Source organism: Amphiura filiformis, chromosome 2, assembly GCF_039555335.1.
Source record: "Amphiura filiformis chromosome 2, Afil_fr2py, whole genome shotgun sequence".
NCBI classification, from domain to species: domain Eukaryota; kingdom Metazoa; phylum Echinodermata; class Ophiuroidea; order Amphilepidida; family Amphiuridae; genus Amphiura; species Amphiura filiformis.
This window is the reverse complement of record NC_092629.1, coordinates 17,797,680-17,817,272: the sequence shown is the minus strand read 5'-3', so window position 1 is coordinate 17,817,272 and position 19,593 is coordinate 17,797,680. Positions and strand designations below refer to the sequence as shown.

Here is a 19,593-nt window from a genome sequence, read left to right as displayed (position 1 = left end):
TGATATTTGTACAATATTTCCCAACCTAATTTTTGGACATTGTATTATTCTTACACATGCTCAGCAGCCAGAGGACATTTTTTAATACCTCATTATTTTGACTTAAAATGGACAGAAACCTTTCGTGATAGTTATTACGTATATTATTTCATAATTTTTGGTAATTTATGGTCAATATTAAAATTTGAAAGGAATTTTACATTATGACGTTAAATGTCAATATGCGTAATTATCATGTGGAAATAAATGAAGGTGAAACTGCTTCTGCTATACGTCTTTGTTATTGTTTTATTGATGATGTTTTTAAGGAACATACATTCTGTATTTTACCAATGGTGTAAATCTTAACTTAAAAATAACAAGAAACAAAATGTAATGCATCCACTTCTCACAGACCCTGTGCTATTTCACAAAGGGTACGTCATACAGATAAGGGCACCCTAAAACAAGCACCCCGCGCCCATACACACCCATCACCATTTATAGGCCCTACGCCACACTATATGTACATGCTACCACACACATAATACCCCCGTATTTTATTTTTAAAACGTAGTTTAAAAACTCTGCAAAGTAAATCACAACTCGCCAATACTATATTCCACAAAATTGGACATTAATGTATTCGGATCACTGAGGTGTGTCCAAATGTATCAATTTCTTTGGGCCTGAACTCAGCAATTGTTATACCGTTACGGTTGGTTCATTCAGGGATAGACATGGAATAGTTTTAAGGTGATCGAGAACAGGTGCGTAGTTCGATTCCAAAACCATTCATACCTATCACCTATTTTTATCTGTATTATCATGCGATTGGCCCGTGGTACCTTATACGACTGTCAAAATGTTATTTCAATGAATATGATGAGATTGACTGTGCCATGAGTGACATTGTATTGTATACCCTATATTGCTTTAGACTTGACCAAGTCTTTTGACATGGTTAGAACAGTAAAATTAATGTTCAGTGAAAATTCATGTAGACTGTATTATAATAGGCCTATACCTAAATTACTAAAGTTATAATGGGTGTGCGACATTATCATTATCAAGATATCATAGGCCTATTATTTTGTATTTAACATAGGCTCTACTTTACAGTTAACATAGTAGGCCTACTTTATGAAGTAGTGTCAATGAATCATCAAAAATGAAAATTCATGTAGGCCTATATACCAAAATTATTTAAGTTCAAAATCTTTCAAACAAGATATAAAAGGTATAACTTACGAGGGCACTATTTTGGTGCCACAACTGCATGCATGTAATCTAAGACCAATTTATTGTAGGATATTGAGTTTGGATCTATGATTTGGACAGTTTCCTAAAACTTGTGAGTAGGCCTACACTATTTTTGGTCCTACATGTATGTAATCTAACAGTATGGAAAGTGGTGCCAGGTGCAATGCTAGCCATTTACATGTAAACACTAAAGAAACCACAAAAAGGTAATCAGCACATTTAGACCTATATTTATTGCAAGCTGGATTTGACCAGGGATAAGAGAAGCGTCATCATTCGTATATCATTTTGTATGTGAAAAGTAAGCACAACCCTTTTCAGCATCGCTGTCACCCAGATATCCAGTAGCGTGTCCGGGGGGGGCTTTGGGTGCTGAAGCCCCCGCACTTTGTTAAAAATCATGTAAAATCAGCCGTTTTTGGCGATTTTAGCCATAAAGCCCCCGCATAAATCTGAAAAAGGGGCTTAGCCCCCCGCAGGAAAAGATCCTGGACACGCCGGTGCTATCCCATATATTTTCTAGAACACATGCACTGTCACCCTATAACCTGTATGACCCTTTTTGCATAGTTTCCAATGTTTTGTTCAGTCACCCAACTTAGTGATGTATCATTCGAGTCCGGACTCGGACTCGAGTCCGGACTCTACTCCACTTTTTGTTGGACTGGAACTTGGACACAAAAAGACTCGGCTCGGCTCGGACACAAAAGGACTCGGACTCGAAGCCCGAGTCCGGTCCGAGTCCTGTCTAATTATCCATGTAAAATGTGAAATGATTATCTAAAAATCTCACAATAGATCTCAGATTTGTTGACTTATTTGGCCATTTTTCAAATTAATTGGGGGGGGGGGCTGTCAAATCTCGTGGTGATCTGTCATAATAAATCTACCAAATTATTTAGATTTATCTGTCACTTAGCAGAATCATATTATTGTTATCATTAATGAAATAACTGATAATAAATTAAATGCATAATTTTATTTAATATTTGGACTATATAAAATATCTAAGAGTTCTTTCATGGAACTTTCCAATCCATTTAACTCCTGAAAGAGAGAGAATGCACACTAGACCATACATCTCAGCTCCCACTCTGTAAAATTGGTACTCATCCACACCACACAGTGCTATAGGGTTTGTGTGTACTAACTGTAGTTTGTGTGTACTCACTGCACATTTGTGTGGGACAATTTTGAAAAGATGTTTAGAATTAAAGGTGAATTTCTGTTAGCATTGTTAATATTATGACAATGATGATAACGATGATGACAATGATGATGATGATGATCATAATGTTATTTTTCTATAATGTATTTGAATACATTGCAATTCATTTACACTATGCTGCATGCAGCCTGTTTCAACTGGTTGCCAGTTAACTGTGAATGTACATGTTGTGTGCCACACACACACACTTATACCCCCACACGACTGCTATTACACGGTTTCACGATTTAAATTACTATAGGCCTATGGCCAGAGAGTTGATATTCTTGAGAGGGCACTCTATTCACGTGGTTTCTTTTCCAACGCTAAAAGATCACGAATTTTGGTGGTTTGCAAATAAAAAGTGTCCGCACTATCGATTGATTACGTAACTGTTATGAATAATTTATTAGGTTTTTCAATGCAATCGCCTCGACCCATTAATACATATTATCTGTATTATCAAAGTACTTGGAATAGCAATCCGGTGAGTTCACTGAACTACGCCCTAATACTGATGGCGTTTTAATGGCGTTTAATGGCGCTAATCCTCTCCATACACAGATGAACAAATACAATAGATGAAGGTCAACACGTATGACCTCCTATGTGACATGTTATATGTGATGTACAAAAACCTGAATATCATAAAGATCAGTATTCGTTTGTGCATATGAACTGCACATTTACGTTGCTAGATATTACTCATTATATATAATGACAAATATTGGTATTATGACAATACGGTATATACATTGTATATAAAACGACTAATAGATCCTACTATCATGGCGTCAGGTCAATGTTCATCATACCCCGTATGTTTCTTAAAATTCATTCATATTTGAGACAAATTGCTGTGCCAATTTTATTGGTGCACAAGTAGATCCGTGTTTTTTAAATTTTCATTTCCTTTTAATGAAAGAATTAAGGTTTTCCACTGCACGGTGGCCACAAGGGTGATACTAATTTTAATGCTATATTTTCAAAACGAATACGTGCTCCCGGTTGGCTCTATAGCGATTTCACAGAAAAGGTATTTCTAGTGCAATGCAGCGTCGGACTCTAGCTGAGAGCGTAGCCTAAGTCATTCCGGACTCCAAAAAGGACTCTCCATACACAAATGAACAAACACAAAGGAGGGTAGTCTCCTCCGTGACCGGCTTGATTTCGATGGAGCGGAACCAAATTGGCTGCGGAGGAGACGGGTCATTTTTCCATGCAAATTTTTCAGTGTCAGCCGCCTGCTATGGCCCTAGATTGCCGAGAAGGATTGATACAAACATCATGCATGTGAAATGTTCCAAAGGTTAATGAACGAGTTTCAACGAGAATGAAAAGAACAGATTAACTTTATCATGTTTGTCTCCCTATGCATGAGTGCGTATATTTATGGCCTTTACAATATTTTCTTATGTTCTTGTTAGGTATGGGATATTATTAAAATAAAAAAATAGTTATATTAAATACAAATAAATCGTCTTCATTCAATTGTGCTCTCTTTAAAGCAAGTAGAAATAGCTTGTACACTTTCAACATGGGAACACGTTTTGACGTATCTATAATTAGTAAAAAGAAGTAGCTCAGCGACCACGTTTTGACGTATCTATAATTAGTAAAAAGAAGTAGCTCAGCGGCCAGCCAACAAAAAGAAAATGTCTATAGTAGGCCCTATACGAGAAACAAGATTTTCTCTCTGAATTGGCCGTATTTTACGTGTAAGAAAATCAATCGCATTATCGTGTTCACTCAAAAATTTAGAAAATAAATTCTGGGTTGGGTATCTATAGATTCTATAGAATTTAAGTATGATATATTTTCGATGGTAAATATATTTCACTTTCACAAAGTTTGTAGTTTTCATAATTGCAATTTCTGAATATTATATAAAAAGCACTAATAAGTCTATAAATGTAAGAGTATCGGATAATTTTGAATGTTAATAAATGCGAAACGCCGGCGGTAGACACCAGCAACATCAGGGATTGCCGCGATTCTTGCAGTAGTTTTTATGAATAGACTACAATAGCCGATACATTACGGGCAAATAAACCTCGTCGCGTTGCTAAATTTCACTTCTTGTTTTTCATTAACTTAACCGTTATTTCATTAACTAACCGTTATTTTTTAAACTTTGGAAAACCTCGACGCGAGGTTTTTAATTATGAGGACAATGAAAATGACTCCTTTATTGAGAAAATAAGACGTTTAAAATTTATATTCTGCAAATCCATCTTAAGCGGTGAGTTCCTTCGAACGAGACAGATTTGACCTAGAAAAAAGTTGACGTCATGGAATGAGATGTGCCTGCTTTGAGAGAAGGGACTGTAAACATGTAATGCACAGAACGTGTACTGTTGGTGTTCTCAGAAGAAAACTATGAATCAAGTATTACATATTTAATAGTTTTCAAACATTATGGATAAAATCAGCCGCTTCTTTTTTATATATTAGTAAATTGTGATGTTACAATTCATATGTATATCAACAACATGAGAAATATTTAGGCTAAAAAATAAAAAAAAATATTTTGAGCTTAGAATTTGAGCGAGATCAATCTGAGACTAGTATATTCAGGTATACTAGTCTCAGTGATCAATATTGTATTTATTATACAAGTAAACAATTTTAATGAGAGGTAGCTAACCTTGACATTTGAAGGTCGCGCATTTATACATGAATCATAGATCATTTAGATGATCTATGCATGAATGAACATAAAAAGAGATAATTCATGTGTTATCGTGATCGTAGGGGAAGGGCGGGTAATCCCACTCTTGATATTGATATGGTTTATTCTATCTTACGTTGTTTTAATGTGTAGTAATAGGCTTAAATGAAAAGATGTTCGGGATTATCCCACTCTCCCCTATAGTGTCCGCTTCATTTACTTACGTCATCATCCCGCAGCCGTGAAAATTAACTTTGCTTCGAACGGGGGAAGGATTCGTACGAGCCTGAACTTTACCAACACAATTTCTCTTTTTTCAGGAGAAATACGCATAAAAAATTGCCACCAGTGTCAACTGTAATGTAATAATTATTCTCTTCGAATGGAGTTTAACTTGTTTTTGCAATAGATATGCCCTTTAATAAATTGATAATGTTGATTGGTGGATCAATGGATTGTTTTTTCAATATTTTACATTAGATAATCCTTTCCTCACCTCATGCCATCCTGAATCCATTCATTTATTCATTCATTCTTTCATGCATTCTATCTTTTTTCTTTCCGTTTCTTTTTTTTTCTTTTCTTTTCTTTACTTTACTTTTGTTTTTCTTTCTTTCTTTCTTTCTTTCTTTCTTTCTTTCTTTTTTTTTTTTTTTTTTTTTTTTCTTTCTTTCTTTTCTTTCTTTCTTTCTTTTTTTTTTTCTTTCACTTTTTTACTCATTCTGGGATGCTTTCATTCATTCATTCATTCATTCATTCATTCTGTCTATCAATCCTTCTATCGTGTCTATCCATTCATCCGTCCATCTGTGTGTCCATCCTTTAGTCAGTCCTTCTGTCATGTCTGTTCATCCATCTGTCAATGTCTCTATCAATCAATCCTTCAATCAGCAAATTATCTGATTTATAATATCTTGTGTTCCACAGCTCCTCCAAAACCCTTAAGACCAATATTCAACTTCATTATTTATTGTTTTTATTTTGTAAAGCACTGTGTGCTCCGTAGATTACCCTATAAATATCGTGTAATAATAATGATAACATTTTTTATTTCTCACACAGGTGAAATTTTGGACATCACAGGTTTCAATGTGATGCCCATGTTACCAGAAGGTGAAAACACATTCTTTGGAGGCTACAAATCCAGTACTGATATTGATGCTGTTATCTCACTTGGAAGAGATGTGTACACTGGTACTGGGCCATACTGGCCGCCGTACCCATATTATAGCCGGCTGGATGAGCCTGGGGGCTCATTAGCTGGTAAAGTCACTCGTATAATGTTGCCGTCTAGGATAGGAATAGAGAGGATAGGAGCATTTTATATCAATGCAACTAAGGGCGGTGTTTCACATCGGATGATAACAATTACCATGGATTCAAATGGTGAGTAGATATACAGTAAGCCAAAAAATTAAGGTAACAGTTATGTTCACCCCTTGCATATCCTAAACAAAGACAGATATGTCATAATTAGAACCAGCAGCCAATAGCTGCATCTTTTAGCTCGAATTTAAGACCTCGTTTGTTGAAATTGTTCAATAAATAAAGAAATGACGATCCATAAACCCAAGAAAGATGCCAATGTAAAAGTTGCAGTTTGCTACATTGCGTGCCTTATTGATTTGCACACAATGCGTTCACGAACAAGAGAACCAGTGCCGTGCTTCCATTGATTTTAAGCATGTTAAAATTAGTGTTGTGCTTTCATTGGTTAGAATACGAAAGTGCAACTTTTGATTTCGTTTCTTTATTAGTTTTTAGATCACTGTTTCTTTAATCTTCAACCAATTTCAACAAATGAGGTCTTAAATCAAGCTAAAGAGTACAGGTATTGGCTGTTTTTTGTTTTAATTTTGGCACATGTCTCTTTATATAGGATATACAGGGGTGAACACAACTGGTACCTTAATTTTTTGGCTTACTGTATTTTGCTATATGAGTTGAAATCTTTACACACCCCTATGTAAGATTGGATTGGACCTTATAATTTTCCACACAGGGAGTGTGAATTACAAATGAGCAAAAAGTAAACATAGACAAAAAAGAAAAAAGAAGGGCAACCTGCAAAACGAGGGAAAAAATTACACAAAAAAAATAATAATTAATTTACAGATTTTGGTTATTAGAGTCATTTTGCTATAAAAACAAAACCAAAAAAAAACAAAAAAAACACCAACAACCCAGAACAAACAAACAAAAAAACAATGCGAGACTGACCTACTTGAAAGGTCCATCTGCCCATGAAACAGGTTTTTTGTTTTGTTTTTTCATCACCTTTAATATGTTTAACGTTAAGGTTAGGGTTAGATTTAACATATAGTGAAACCTTTTTTCAAATTCATCATAGCAAACTTTATTTTCAACATAGCAATCCTTTGACATAAACAGACTGTAACTAAGTTGTTGGGCATATCTTATCTTCAATTCATCTTTTCTGCCCTGGCTTAAGCAATTTGCTTGAACATGGGATTGGAATTGCCATGCATGTTTACAGAAATCCACAGCTAACATTAATGTCCACATTCTGTTGTTCTTGCAGCTGGTGTGTTACCAGAAAGTCAGACTAAAACTGTCTACATTGGACAAAACGTGACTCTAACCATGCAATTGGTGCAACAAAACCCCTTATCTATGCTGGAATGGAGATTCAATGAGGTATTAAAAACTAGGTGGGGAGGATCGCCCGTTTTACACATAGGAAGCGTTACGAAAGCTGACGAAGGAATTTACGAATGTTACGATAGCGGCCAACGTGAGCAGGGGAGGCAGGGAATCATGAGACTTATTGTACAAGGTAAACACTTTTGAACACTTTTGAATGAAACTGTAACCTCCCTCATTATGATTTTTGTTGGCTACCCATTTGACAGTGACACATAGCCAGGGCATTTATCAGGGGGAAACTTTGAGGAAAATTGTCATGAATTTCCTAAAAAGTACAAAAAAATCCTTAAAATGTTAAATATTTTTCCTTCCAGAATGCCTTCCAGGGTGGTGGAACCCACCGTCGTGCAACCAGGAATGCCCCATCTGTTACAACGGTGGGATATGCGACGCCCAATCAGGACAATGTGTTTGTCCCCCTGGATTTGGGAGTACTAACTGTGAATTGGTTTTCGGCAGCAATAGTTGGGGCAATGATGGAGTTTTATCATGCAGTGGAAGACAGGATGCGCATGGAGATGCTTGTAAAGGCCGCTTCTTTTGTCGTCCAGACCCCTACGGATGCTCATGTATCGCTGGATATCAAGGATTGGACTGTATGACTGGTAAGAGACGTGTTAATTTTCTGTTTCTAAAGAAAACGTACCGGTACCTAAATGGATGGATATTATATAGGAATTTTGACTGAAAAATAGATTTCAATTCAAATTGACACCCTAAATAAAAAACAAGCCTATAAGAGCTTTTTACACCAATCAATTCATGGACAAAGGTGACAATATTTGAAAAGGATTCAATGTCTGTGTATGACAGCAGCCCTATATCTGTGTGTGACAGCAGCCCTATACTGGTATACTAAAAATACAATGTCCTCATGTTTATTTGAGGGTGCAAAGTAAAATGAAGAAACCTGTTCCGAGTCCAGTTTAGAAGCAGGGGACAGTTTTTAGGTTGGTCAATAGGTGTCAAAATTAGGACATCCGCACACACTGTACTTGCAGCATGTGCAGCACCTCCTGGGAGATATTGTTTGATGACCATGGTCTGGGGCGGACATTTTATAAATAAATTTAGAAGAGCAGCAAAGACACTACTTGCATTACATTCCAGATGTTAAATCTACATCATATGCAAAATTTGAGGAAAAATGAATGGTGACAAAATTTGAAAAGGATTCAATGTCTGTGTATGACAGCAGCCCTATATCTGTAATACTACTAAACATACAATGTCCTGCTGTTTTTTTGATGGTGCAAAGAAAAATGAAGAAACCTGTTCCAAGTCTAGGGACAGTTTTTAGGTTGGTCAATAGGTGTAAAAATTACGCCCACCACACACGTTACAATACGCATACCTACCTACCTTTTTTGTGCTCTAAACATTAATTATTGGTGTTTTGGGAACAAATAATTACAGTGAAAATGAAAGTAACCTCTTCTGCATATGTTTATTATGTAGCATGATTTCTATTGCATTTTCTTCAGACTGTGTGCAAGGTACTTTTGGAGCAGGTTGTACTCAGGAGTGTCATTGTGAAAGTATGTCATGCTTACAGGATACTGGAGAATGCCATCCTGGAGTCCGATGTATGCCTGGATGGACAGGGATTAACTGCCAAGGTAGGCTTGATTTTAAGTATTCTAGCCAGCGGGGTTTGGTTGGAGGTGAGGGAGAGGGGAAGGTGAGGACTTAGAGAGGGGGACAGGTAGAGGGACAGGTATTAACAGGATACTGGAGAATGCTTTCCTGGAGTGCAGTGTATGCATGGATGGAAAGGTGTTAACTGCCAAGGTAGGCTTGCTTTATAGTATTATAGCCAGTGGGGTGGGGATGAAGGTGAGGGAGAGGTGGAGGTGAGGGATTAGGGAGGGGGACAGGCAGGGGGACAGGTATTAACTGCTCATAGGTAGGATTCATTCATATTATTCTAGCCAGTGTGTTGGGATTGGAGGTGAAAGGGAGGAGGGGATGATAGTAGCCAGGAATACCATTGTGAAAGTACTTGCCTGAGGCTCCTGGATGATGGGCCCTGGTGTCTGGATGGAGTAATGCCTAAGCTATAGTGTTGTGTCTTTGATGTGAGGATGGAAGCAGTTATATAGTCGGCATTGCATGTCATGCAGACTGGAAAATAGGACCCTAAAGTTCAATACAACACATTGATTGATTGATTGATTGATTGATTGATTGATTGATTGATTGATTGATTGATTGATTGATTGATTGATTGATTGATTGATTGATTGATTGATTGATTGATTGATTGATTGATTGATTGATTGATTGATTGATTTTTACCTTTCAGTCCGTGATCCCTGTCCAGATGGATATTATGGTTCCCTCTGCACAGAGAGATGTCGGTGTAAAAACAACTGGCCATGTAATCAACAGACTGGCTACTGTCCTGGGGGTTGTCAACGTGGCTATATTGGAGAGGAATGTGTGGATGGTAAGTTATCTATGGGTGTGGGGGTGGATGTATGTGTGGGCATTGGGCCTGGAATCAAGAGAATAGATACTGTGATCAAGGTTGTCAAAATGGCTATATATTGGGGATGAATGTGTGGACAGTATTTTATCTGTGGTTGATAGAGGGATGTGTGTTGGGATGGGGTGTAAAAACAACTGGCCATGTAATCAACAGTATGGATACTGTTATGACGGTTGTCAACCTGGCTGTATTGGAGATGAATGTGAGGATGGTAAGTTATCTATGGGTGTGTGGGGGTGGGGTGGGGGTGGATGTAGATGTAGGCCTAGAATCATCAGAATGGATACTATGATGGAGGTTGTCAAAATGGCTATATTGGGGATGAATGTGTGGATGGTAAGTTATCTATGGGTGTTTAGGGGTGGGTGTGGGGTGGATGTAGATGTAGATGTTGCCCTGGCTTCATCAGAATGGATACTGTGATGGAGGTTGTCAAATGGCTATATTGGGGATGAAAAATTTGACAATTGATATGAGAAAGGTTTTTTTTTTATGTCAAGACATATCAAGGCATTAATAGCTGTTATCGTTACGATAAAGTTGACGGGTTGGCGCCTCGATAGCTATTAACCTCCTCTTTGAAGATGTTCCGTTTCACAATTCCAGGAATGTGAGGCGGGAGTGCATTCCATGTGCGGGCTGTAGATGGAATGAAAGACCGCTAATGACTAACGAGGTTAGATCTTGGAATTAGAACTGCAAGGTCGTGAGATCTAACTAAGCGGCGAAGGCGAGGGTCACAAGTCCCCACATACATAAATGACCGCCAGTGAAAAAAATATCACTGACCATCCAGGATTAAAACCTGGGACCTTCGGATCATGCCTGGAAAAAGTGGGGAACTTGGGAACCACTTTCCCAGGAAATTTTACTCTTAGGAGGGAAATTGTGTCTTCTAAACAAAGAAATACCAACTGTGTGAGTCAGATGGAGAAGAGCAGTGATGTTTTTATCTACAGGCCTTCAGTTCCAATACCCGCTCTCTATTATCTTCTAACAATTGATATATTTTTATTCTGTGTGATACAAGGAACAATTTGAGATACATTACAACATGATGGGACTATCTTTAAGTTTCCCCCAATGTGACCTTCGACTCCTCGTGGGAACCACAGGGGGCATAGAAAAAAATGGAACCAATCTAATTTTTATCATTTAAGGTTTAAGGATGCCAAAAAAAACATTGGTTCCACTTAAATGTAGGAATATAAATCCCAAACCCATAGCTCCTGTACTATTTGCACCATTGTAGTACACGTTAACTGAAATCTCTTACACTCCTGCTTACACTACATGTATCAATATCTTCTCTGGTCTGACTCACACTTTAAATATTATTATGTAATACTCATTACCACTACCTTAATCAGCAGTTTGATTGAAACAACTATCGATTATTGCTAATTAGTCTAGCTACTAGGACCAGTGAGTGCTTCAAAAAATGGACATTTTCACGGAACATTAATTAATTTCCATGCTTTTAGTACTCAATGCAGCAACCTCAAAAATAAAAATGTACAAATATTTTTGTATGCATATGTATCAAACCACACAACTGCAAATTTAAACTGAAAGTATTTCAAAAATCTGCAAAACGCTAAAATTTACATGCGCGAAAATGCCCCATTGGCAGTAGATAAGTCTATTAGTTTATTTACACTATTAAATGAAATTAGCAAGTTTAATTATGTATTGCTAATGGATTGTGTAAATATTGCAGGTTTTTTTCAATTTTTTAAAGTATATTTAAATATGTAACCCCTCGGCACAACTGAGCCCTGAAGTCGCCAATCATCATTTTTGAGATATTCAACCAAAATATTATGCTTGAAATTAGCTTTAAAATGATGTATATCATGTCTATAGTACTTGACATTTAAGTCGTGAAAAATCAATAAAACAGTCAATAAATCCTTTTTTTCCTATTGTTTATTGTTAAGTTCGATAGAGCATATCTCAATAGTGGCACTGGCGACATCCGGGCTCAGTTGTGCTGAGGGGTCACATATATTATTTTAAAAGTTTATTTATTTATTTATTTATTAAAGATGCCTTTATTTCTAATTAAAGCCTGCTCACCGACATATATTACACCTTTTGTTTATTTATGTATTTCATAACAACACACACTGAAATAATTTACAAGAAATATTAATTTTGGTCTCTTTTTTTCCAGATGGTTCCCCAAAATTGGTCAGTTTTAGGTCACAGGAAATTGTCAATAGTGGTCATGTAACCATCCTGATTTGCTCTGTAACTGGCAACCCTATACCATCTACTGCCATGGTAACTGTTACCAACAGTGAGGGAACCGAAATTCCATTGAACATTTCACAAAAATCTGGACCGAATGTATACAAACGAGAGAATCGATATCAGGTGGTAGTCAGTACAACTGGTGCAGAATTTTTCTGCAATTTGACTTTGAGCAGTGGGGTTACATTGCACAAATCATACACAGTTACTGTGTACAGTAAGTAAATGTTTTTTCCTATTAAATTTATTATTTATAAATTTCATAATCTTAAAAGCCTGAAAGTTTTCTTTCTTTCTTTCTTCCCTTCCTTCCATCCTTCCTTCCTTGCTTCATTCTTTCTTTTATTTTTTCGTTCATTCGTTTGTACGTTCGTTCGCTCGCTTGCTCACTCATTCTTCTGCCTGTCTATCCGTCTGTTCAGTGTTCGTCTGTGTGTCCATCCATCCTTCAGGCTCTCCGTTCTTTCATCAGTCAATATTTCCATCCCTTAACCCTAACACTGGGCCCTGCTTTTTGATGTCGGAAGTCAAAGAAGATCCGAAAAAGTCAAGAAGAAGAATTTTTGACTTGGCACCCCCGGGATTCGAACAGTTGACCCCCGCATGCCAAAAACACGATCACGGACCGGTAGCTACATGGGTTATTGCTGCCCGGTGTCGTATGACCGGCCAGCAATTCCGTGCGCATATAACACTTTGGGTGATTGCATCATCGCAGACCCTGGGATTCATGCATGCGCAGAATTTTTCATCGTAAGATTTTGTAAGATTTTTGGGTGTTAGGGTTAATACATATATTAATCAAGTATTCAATTTTATATATATCTTGTGTTCCACAGCTCCTCCAATTCTCACCAACGTCCCAATAATCAACAGTGGCGAAACCACATCCAGCTCTGTAAGCATCCGATGGACCAGATGGGATCCATCCATGGGAGGTGACGGACCTGTCGTGCAATACATCATAAAATACAGAGAAATCACCCCAGATCCGGATGCACCATATACAAATTCTGTTGTGATTATGGATGTTAACATTTTGACGAAAGTTGTCGACGGATTACATTGGCATACAGAATATGATTTTGTTGTGGTTGCAGTTAGGGCAGGTGTGAAAGGAGAAGGCCCACCCAGTCCAAAAGTGGTGGTTACAACAAGATGTGACAGTAAGTTAACATTATATTGTATTTGTATGCAGCAGTGCTGTAGTCGAGACCAGCCTATTCGAGACCAAGACCGAGACCAGGCAGTCTGAGACCGAGACCAAGACCGAGACCCGAGCAGGCCCGAGTAATATCATTAACAAATGATAACTATCTTGGTGACTGGTAAATTATGGGCCATATACATGTACAATCCGTTTTTAGTGCTAGATTTTTAAGCAAGTATACCAAAATTCATTTATTTTTCAAAAGAATCCAAAACAAGAGAAACTAGAGATAATTTGCGCTCACAGAGCGCAGACAATCGCAAGTCATGTAACCTTTTAATGACCTTTTGACCTGACCTTTGACCTTAATGTTTCCTGAGGTTTGTTGTCACCGAAATTCAGCCCCATACCCCTTACAGAAAATGAAATTACGGTATAAGATTTGACCCCAGATAACCTTTGACCTGACCCCTGCAAATTGTTCCAACATATTCCCCTGGTCATTAAGTTTGTTGTCACCGAGTTTGAGCCTTGTACCCCTTACAGATGTCCAAAAAATCCATTTCTAAAATTTGACCTCTGCATGACCTTTGACCTGACCCCTGCAAAATGTTCCCCTGGTCATGAGATTTGTTGTCACTGAGTTTGAGCCCCATACCCCTTACAGATGTCCAGAAAAGGAAATTATAAGATTTGACCCCAGATAACCTTTGACCTGACCCTTGCAAAGTGTTCCAAAATATTCCCCTGGTCATTAAGTTTGTTGTCACAGAGTTTGAGTCCGTATCCCTTACAGATGTACAGAAAATGCATTTCTAAAATTTGACCTCTGTATGACCTTTGACCTGACCCCTGTAAAATGTCCCCCAGGTCATGAGATTTGTTGTCACCGAGTTTGAGCCCCATACTCCTTACGGATGTTGAGATAATGCAATTGTACCCATGATCATACTCTTAAAAGATTTTACCCCCTTAATGACCTTTGACCCCAATTCTTTGTACAACTTTTAAACACTGGCTAAAGGCGATGCAGGTATGCAAGTGACGACATTGTGTTATGTAATTTGTGGAAGAAGAAGCATTTTTAGTGAAAATCACATTTTGGCCATAATGACCTTTGGATGACCTTTGACCCCGAGTTGGTCATGTAACATTTGTCCCCCACCCAATGTTCCTTGTGACCAAATATGGTCACATTGGCTTAAAGCATATGGCTATGATGGCTCGTTAAAAGTTTGACAGAAGAAAGAAAGAAGAACTGACCAAAAACAGAACACTCGCAAATTGGACATTTGCGATTGTAATAAGGCTGTTTAAATGACTCGTTAGTAACATCGAAATGATAATATTGGGCCCAAAATCTATAATAGAGTGCACTCATAAAGCTCAATGATGCAATGCGCCATTGTTTACAGTGCATTAAGCTGGAGCTTTACTATCCGTGCCATGTGTTTAAGTATGGAATTTGAAGGAAAAAAAGATCCTCACCCAAAAAATGTCCCGTTTTAAAGAAATAATAAATGCACTTAATTATTTCAAAATATTATATGAATGACTCTGAAAACACGACGTGTTTGAAACATTAGAGAACATTTTCTCAAAAAGTTGTTTGAGGGATCTTGAATGAGCGTTTTAAGCGTTTCGACAGTATTTTTTGTAGGACATGAGAGCACATCAGACATATCGAATTGCATTCTGAATACGAAGAATGTCTTTCTGATATAAAATAGTTTTCATTTTTTGAAATTCACGATACAATTCAAATTTTATGACAAATTATTTGAAAATTTGATATTTTTCACATTTTTAATATATAACAGTCCTCGAAGTAAATTATAAATCTAATGACATATTCTTAAAGTGTATGTAGCTGGGAGGAAAAGCCGACGATCAATTGAAAAATTTAGCCTTTCATATATGAAGATATGTTTTTTTTTTCCCAAAAAGACCTTTTTTTTGTGGTGTTTTGGGGAAAAAATCCATATCTTCAATACGAAAGGTCAAAATTTTCAATTGATCGTCGGCTTTTCAAGCCACCTACATACACTTTAAGTATAAATCTTCAGATTTATAAAGTTTACTTCGAGTACTGTTAAATATCAAAAATATCAATTTTTAATAATTTGCCATAAAATGTGTATTACATTGCGAATTTCAAAAAATCAAAATTATTTGATATCAGAAGGACATTTTTCGTATTCAGAATGCAATTCGATATGTCTGATGTGCTCTAATGTCCCAAAATAAATACTGTCCAAACCAAAAATTAGGTCTTTTTGGGAAAAAAATCCATATCTTCAATATGAAAGGTCAAAATTTTCAATTGACCGTCGGCTTTTCCTCCCTGCTACATACACTTTAAAAATATATCATTAGATTTATAAAATTTACTTGGAGGACTGTTATATAACAAAAATTTGAAAAATATCAAATTTTGATAATTTGTCATAAAATTTGTATTATATTGTGATTTTCAAAACATGAAAATTATTTGATATCAGAAAGACATGCTTCGTATTCAGAATGCAATTCGATAGGTCTGAGGTGCTCTCATGTCCCATAAAAAATACTGTCGAAACGCAATAAACGCTCATTTTAGATCCCTTAAGATTATTTGAAATAGCTTAAGGGAACTGGAATGAGCGTTTTGAGCGTTTCGACAGTATTTTTAATGGGACATGAGAGCATATCAGACATATCGAATTGCATTCTGAATACGAAGAATGTCTTTCTGATATCAAATAATTTTCATTTTATGAAATTCACGATATAATACAAATTTTATGACAAATTATTAAAATTTGAAATTTTTCACATTTTTGAGATTTAACAATCCTCGAAGTTAATTTTGGGAGGAAAAGCCGATGATCAATTGAAAATTTTGACCTTTCATATTGAAGATATGGATTTTTTCCAAAAAGACTTAATTTTGTTTTGGTGTTTGGGGTCAAAAATCCATATCTTCAATACGACAGGTCAAAATCTTCAATTGATCGTCGGCTTTTCATCCCACCTACATACACTTCAAATATAAATCATCAGATTTATCAATTTTACTTCAAGGTCAAATTTTGGGTTATGATTTATGATTGGAGGTTAGGAAACTATGCCACTAGCAATGAGATCTTAAATTATAATTACCTATTTCTATATTACAGATCCGCCAACAAGTCCCAACATCACCCGTGTATATGCCATCAACTCTACAGCAATAGCAGTTATCTGGAGGGTGAGTTACTTTCTGATTTAGGGAGCGAGTACTATAAGGCGATTAAGCCAAAGTCTTATGATCTTTCCATCGACAGTCAATGTTTGATTGGTCTTTATAACTGATGATAATTGATTGATGATATCAATTAATTGAATATTTAATGTATTGACAAATAACATTTAATTAATTAGTTGATTGTTCATTTATATTAATAACAATCATGATCAAAGCAGCATCGACGTGAACATCAAACTTATTGGGTTGTGGTGCCTAAGGTCCATCCAGCCAAGTTGCTTCCGAGTTTCCTATCGCCCACCGCACTTCATTTTTTTGCCGCCACCGCAAGGATATTACACCTCATACATATTCATGAGTAAATCATGCCAATTAATTGGGCAATCACAAATGACATGACCTATTTCACCGTGCTAGAATATTACCTACCACCACGATAACATCATCCCCATCGTCAAAGGTCGGTGTAATAAAACAAATACTACATGGTGTATATCGTGGAAATTGGGCTAACTATTTTCCCTCGGTACTGGCTATGTATACTATTTTCAGATGCTGTATATCATGAATGGATTGGTGGATTGACTTCAGATTTAGATTTTCAGGATATGTGGCCCCTGTGTTTGAAAGCCTGACCTGTGGTGGGCCATGATCAAAAACTGTTTTGAGTGGTGTTCAAGGTCATATACTGAGGTCAAAGGTCATTTGAGGTCACCTTGGAAAATACCGTAAGACTTTTTGTTAAAATTTGTTGTGATTTGAACAGTTTAAATCCTAATGCAAGTAAACCTGGGTCATGTAATTAAAGACACAGATAAAAAGAATTTATCGCGTCTGACGTCATCTGTCAATCAAATTCGAGCACGGTTTGTTTACAAGTGTCGTAATGATGACTTGCTGAACGCGGATTTATAACCGGGCGCCTTATTGTTAATTTTGCACCTTTCGACATGCAAACCATCTCAAAAGTTAGGTCTTTATAGTAGGAAACTTTCTTAACCGAAGGCACCACGTCCACAATGCCTAGAAAAGCTGCTTTTTGCCTTGTAAAAGTACGGAATTTTTCGCCATTTGCTGCTATTCCTTTTCTCCGATCAGCACCAGATAGATCGGTCTTCCTTTTACGCGCTGATTAACCTGTTGTAACCAATCAAATATCGTTTTTGACAGTGACATCAGACCCGATAAATTCTTTTTATCCCTGTCTCTAATTATAGCTGCATTATGGGTAACTCCATGTATTGGTGGTATCCAAGATCACATACGGAGGTCAAAGGTCATTTGAGGTTATGTTTGTTTGTTTACCACTCATACAGTGTGACATTTGGCTATTATAATATCTTTCCGAATTTAAATCGCCCCATAATGGAGGTGTTGCTCCCAGCTAACAATTTTACGTTGTTAAAACGTCGTCTAAAAGTTATATAAAGTGGAATAAACTTAACATATGGACATTGTAAGTACGTAAATCTGTGAACTCGTATTCGTGTAGTGACAACGTTATTCACGGACGTTAATGTAACGTCATTTTGACGTTGTTTCGACGTCAAGTTGTAAACGTCGAAACAATATCACTACGACGTTACATCTACGAATACGAGTTCACAAATTAACGTAATTTCGACGTCCGTAGATCACCTTGTATCGGGGTCAGACCATGGCATTTATATGGCGTTGCAATTACGTGCTTTATACGTCGAAACAACGTCATAAATTTGCGTACTAACGACGTCCGGAGATGACGTTGTATCTGGGTCAGTTCATGACTTTTAAACCACGTTTTAACCACGTGATTTATACGTCGAGACAACTTGATTATGACATTATATTAACATCCGGCAACAAAAAGGGAGAGCTTATGAAAATTCAAAGTTTAGAACTTCAGGAATAGAACTCTTTACTCTGAGCTTCACGCCTAAAGGCGATCGTCAGACGACACGATAGAAAAATTTTGGCTGGACAACCATCTCCTTCGAATGGAAGAATTTACATTCCATAGTGTCAGCATCCAAACTATTCCATGTCGTTTCAGATACGTATTTGTGTAACGTTTTCTGAACGTATTATTCAAACGTTGTCACCAGGTTTGGTCAAACACATTGCATCAACGTCGAAACAACGTCATAATGACGTTATATTAACGTCCAAAAATCAACGTCGAAAATAACGTAGTCACAACACGAATACGAGTTCACAGATTTACGTATTTACAACGTATTATCCGAATGTTGTTATCCGGTATGGTCAAACATTGCATCAACGTCTGGAATAAACCCTTTCTCGTTACGTGAACCTATAATTATACGGTATTACAACGTTCTAACGGACTTAATAGGGACGTTTGAATAATACGTTCCCAACTACACATCGAAACAACGTCATCACAACATCATAATGACGTTATATCAACACCCAAAATCAACGTCGAAAATAACGTAGTCAAAACATGAATACGAGTTCACAGATTTACGTATTTACAACGTATTATTCAAACGTTGTTACCAAGTCTGGTTAAACATTGCATCAACATCTGGATTAAAACATCATCTACTCACGTGAAGAAAACGCTTCAGAAACGTATTTGTGTCACGTTTTCTGAAGGTACCATTGAAACGTTGTTACCCGGTTTGGTCAAACATTGCATCAACGTCTGGAATAAAACCTTAGAGAGATTTCCAAACGT

General features: G+C 36.9%; 1 protein-coding gene across 1 annotated transcript in view; it reads left to right on the top strand.

The window, feature by feature from the left end:
- The window catches only part of LOC140138705 (uncharacterized), a 108,141-nt gene that overhangs the window by 10,913 nt on the left and 77,635 nt on the right, over positions 1–19,593 (top strand). Inside the window, exons 3-10 of the mRNA XM_072160458.1 lie at positions 6,183–6,506; positions 7,663–7,917; positions 8,102–8,392; positions 9,272–9,406; positions 10,093–10,236; positions 12,455–12,751; positions 13,374–13,700; positions 16,843–16,913. Of these exons, the coding sequence (XP_072016559.1) occupies positions 6,183–6,506; positions 7,663–7,917; positions 8,102–8,392; positions 9,272–9,406; positions 10,093–10,236; positions 12,455–12,751; positions 13,374–13,700; positions 16,843–16,913 (1,844 nt within the window). The remainder of the gene's footprint in view (positions 1–6,182; positions 6,507–7,662; positions 7,918–8,101; positions 8,393–9,271; positions 9,407–10,092; positions 10,237–12,454; positions 12,752–13,373; positions 13,701–16,842; positions 16,914–19,593) is intronic.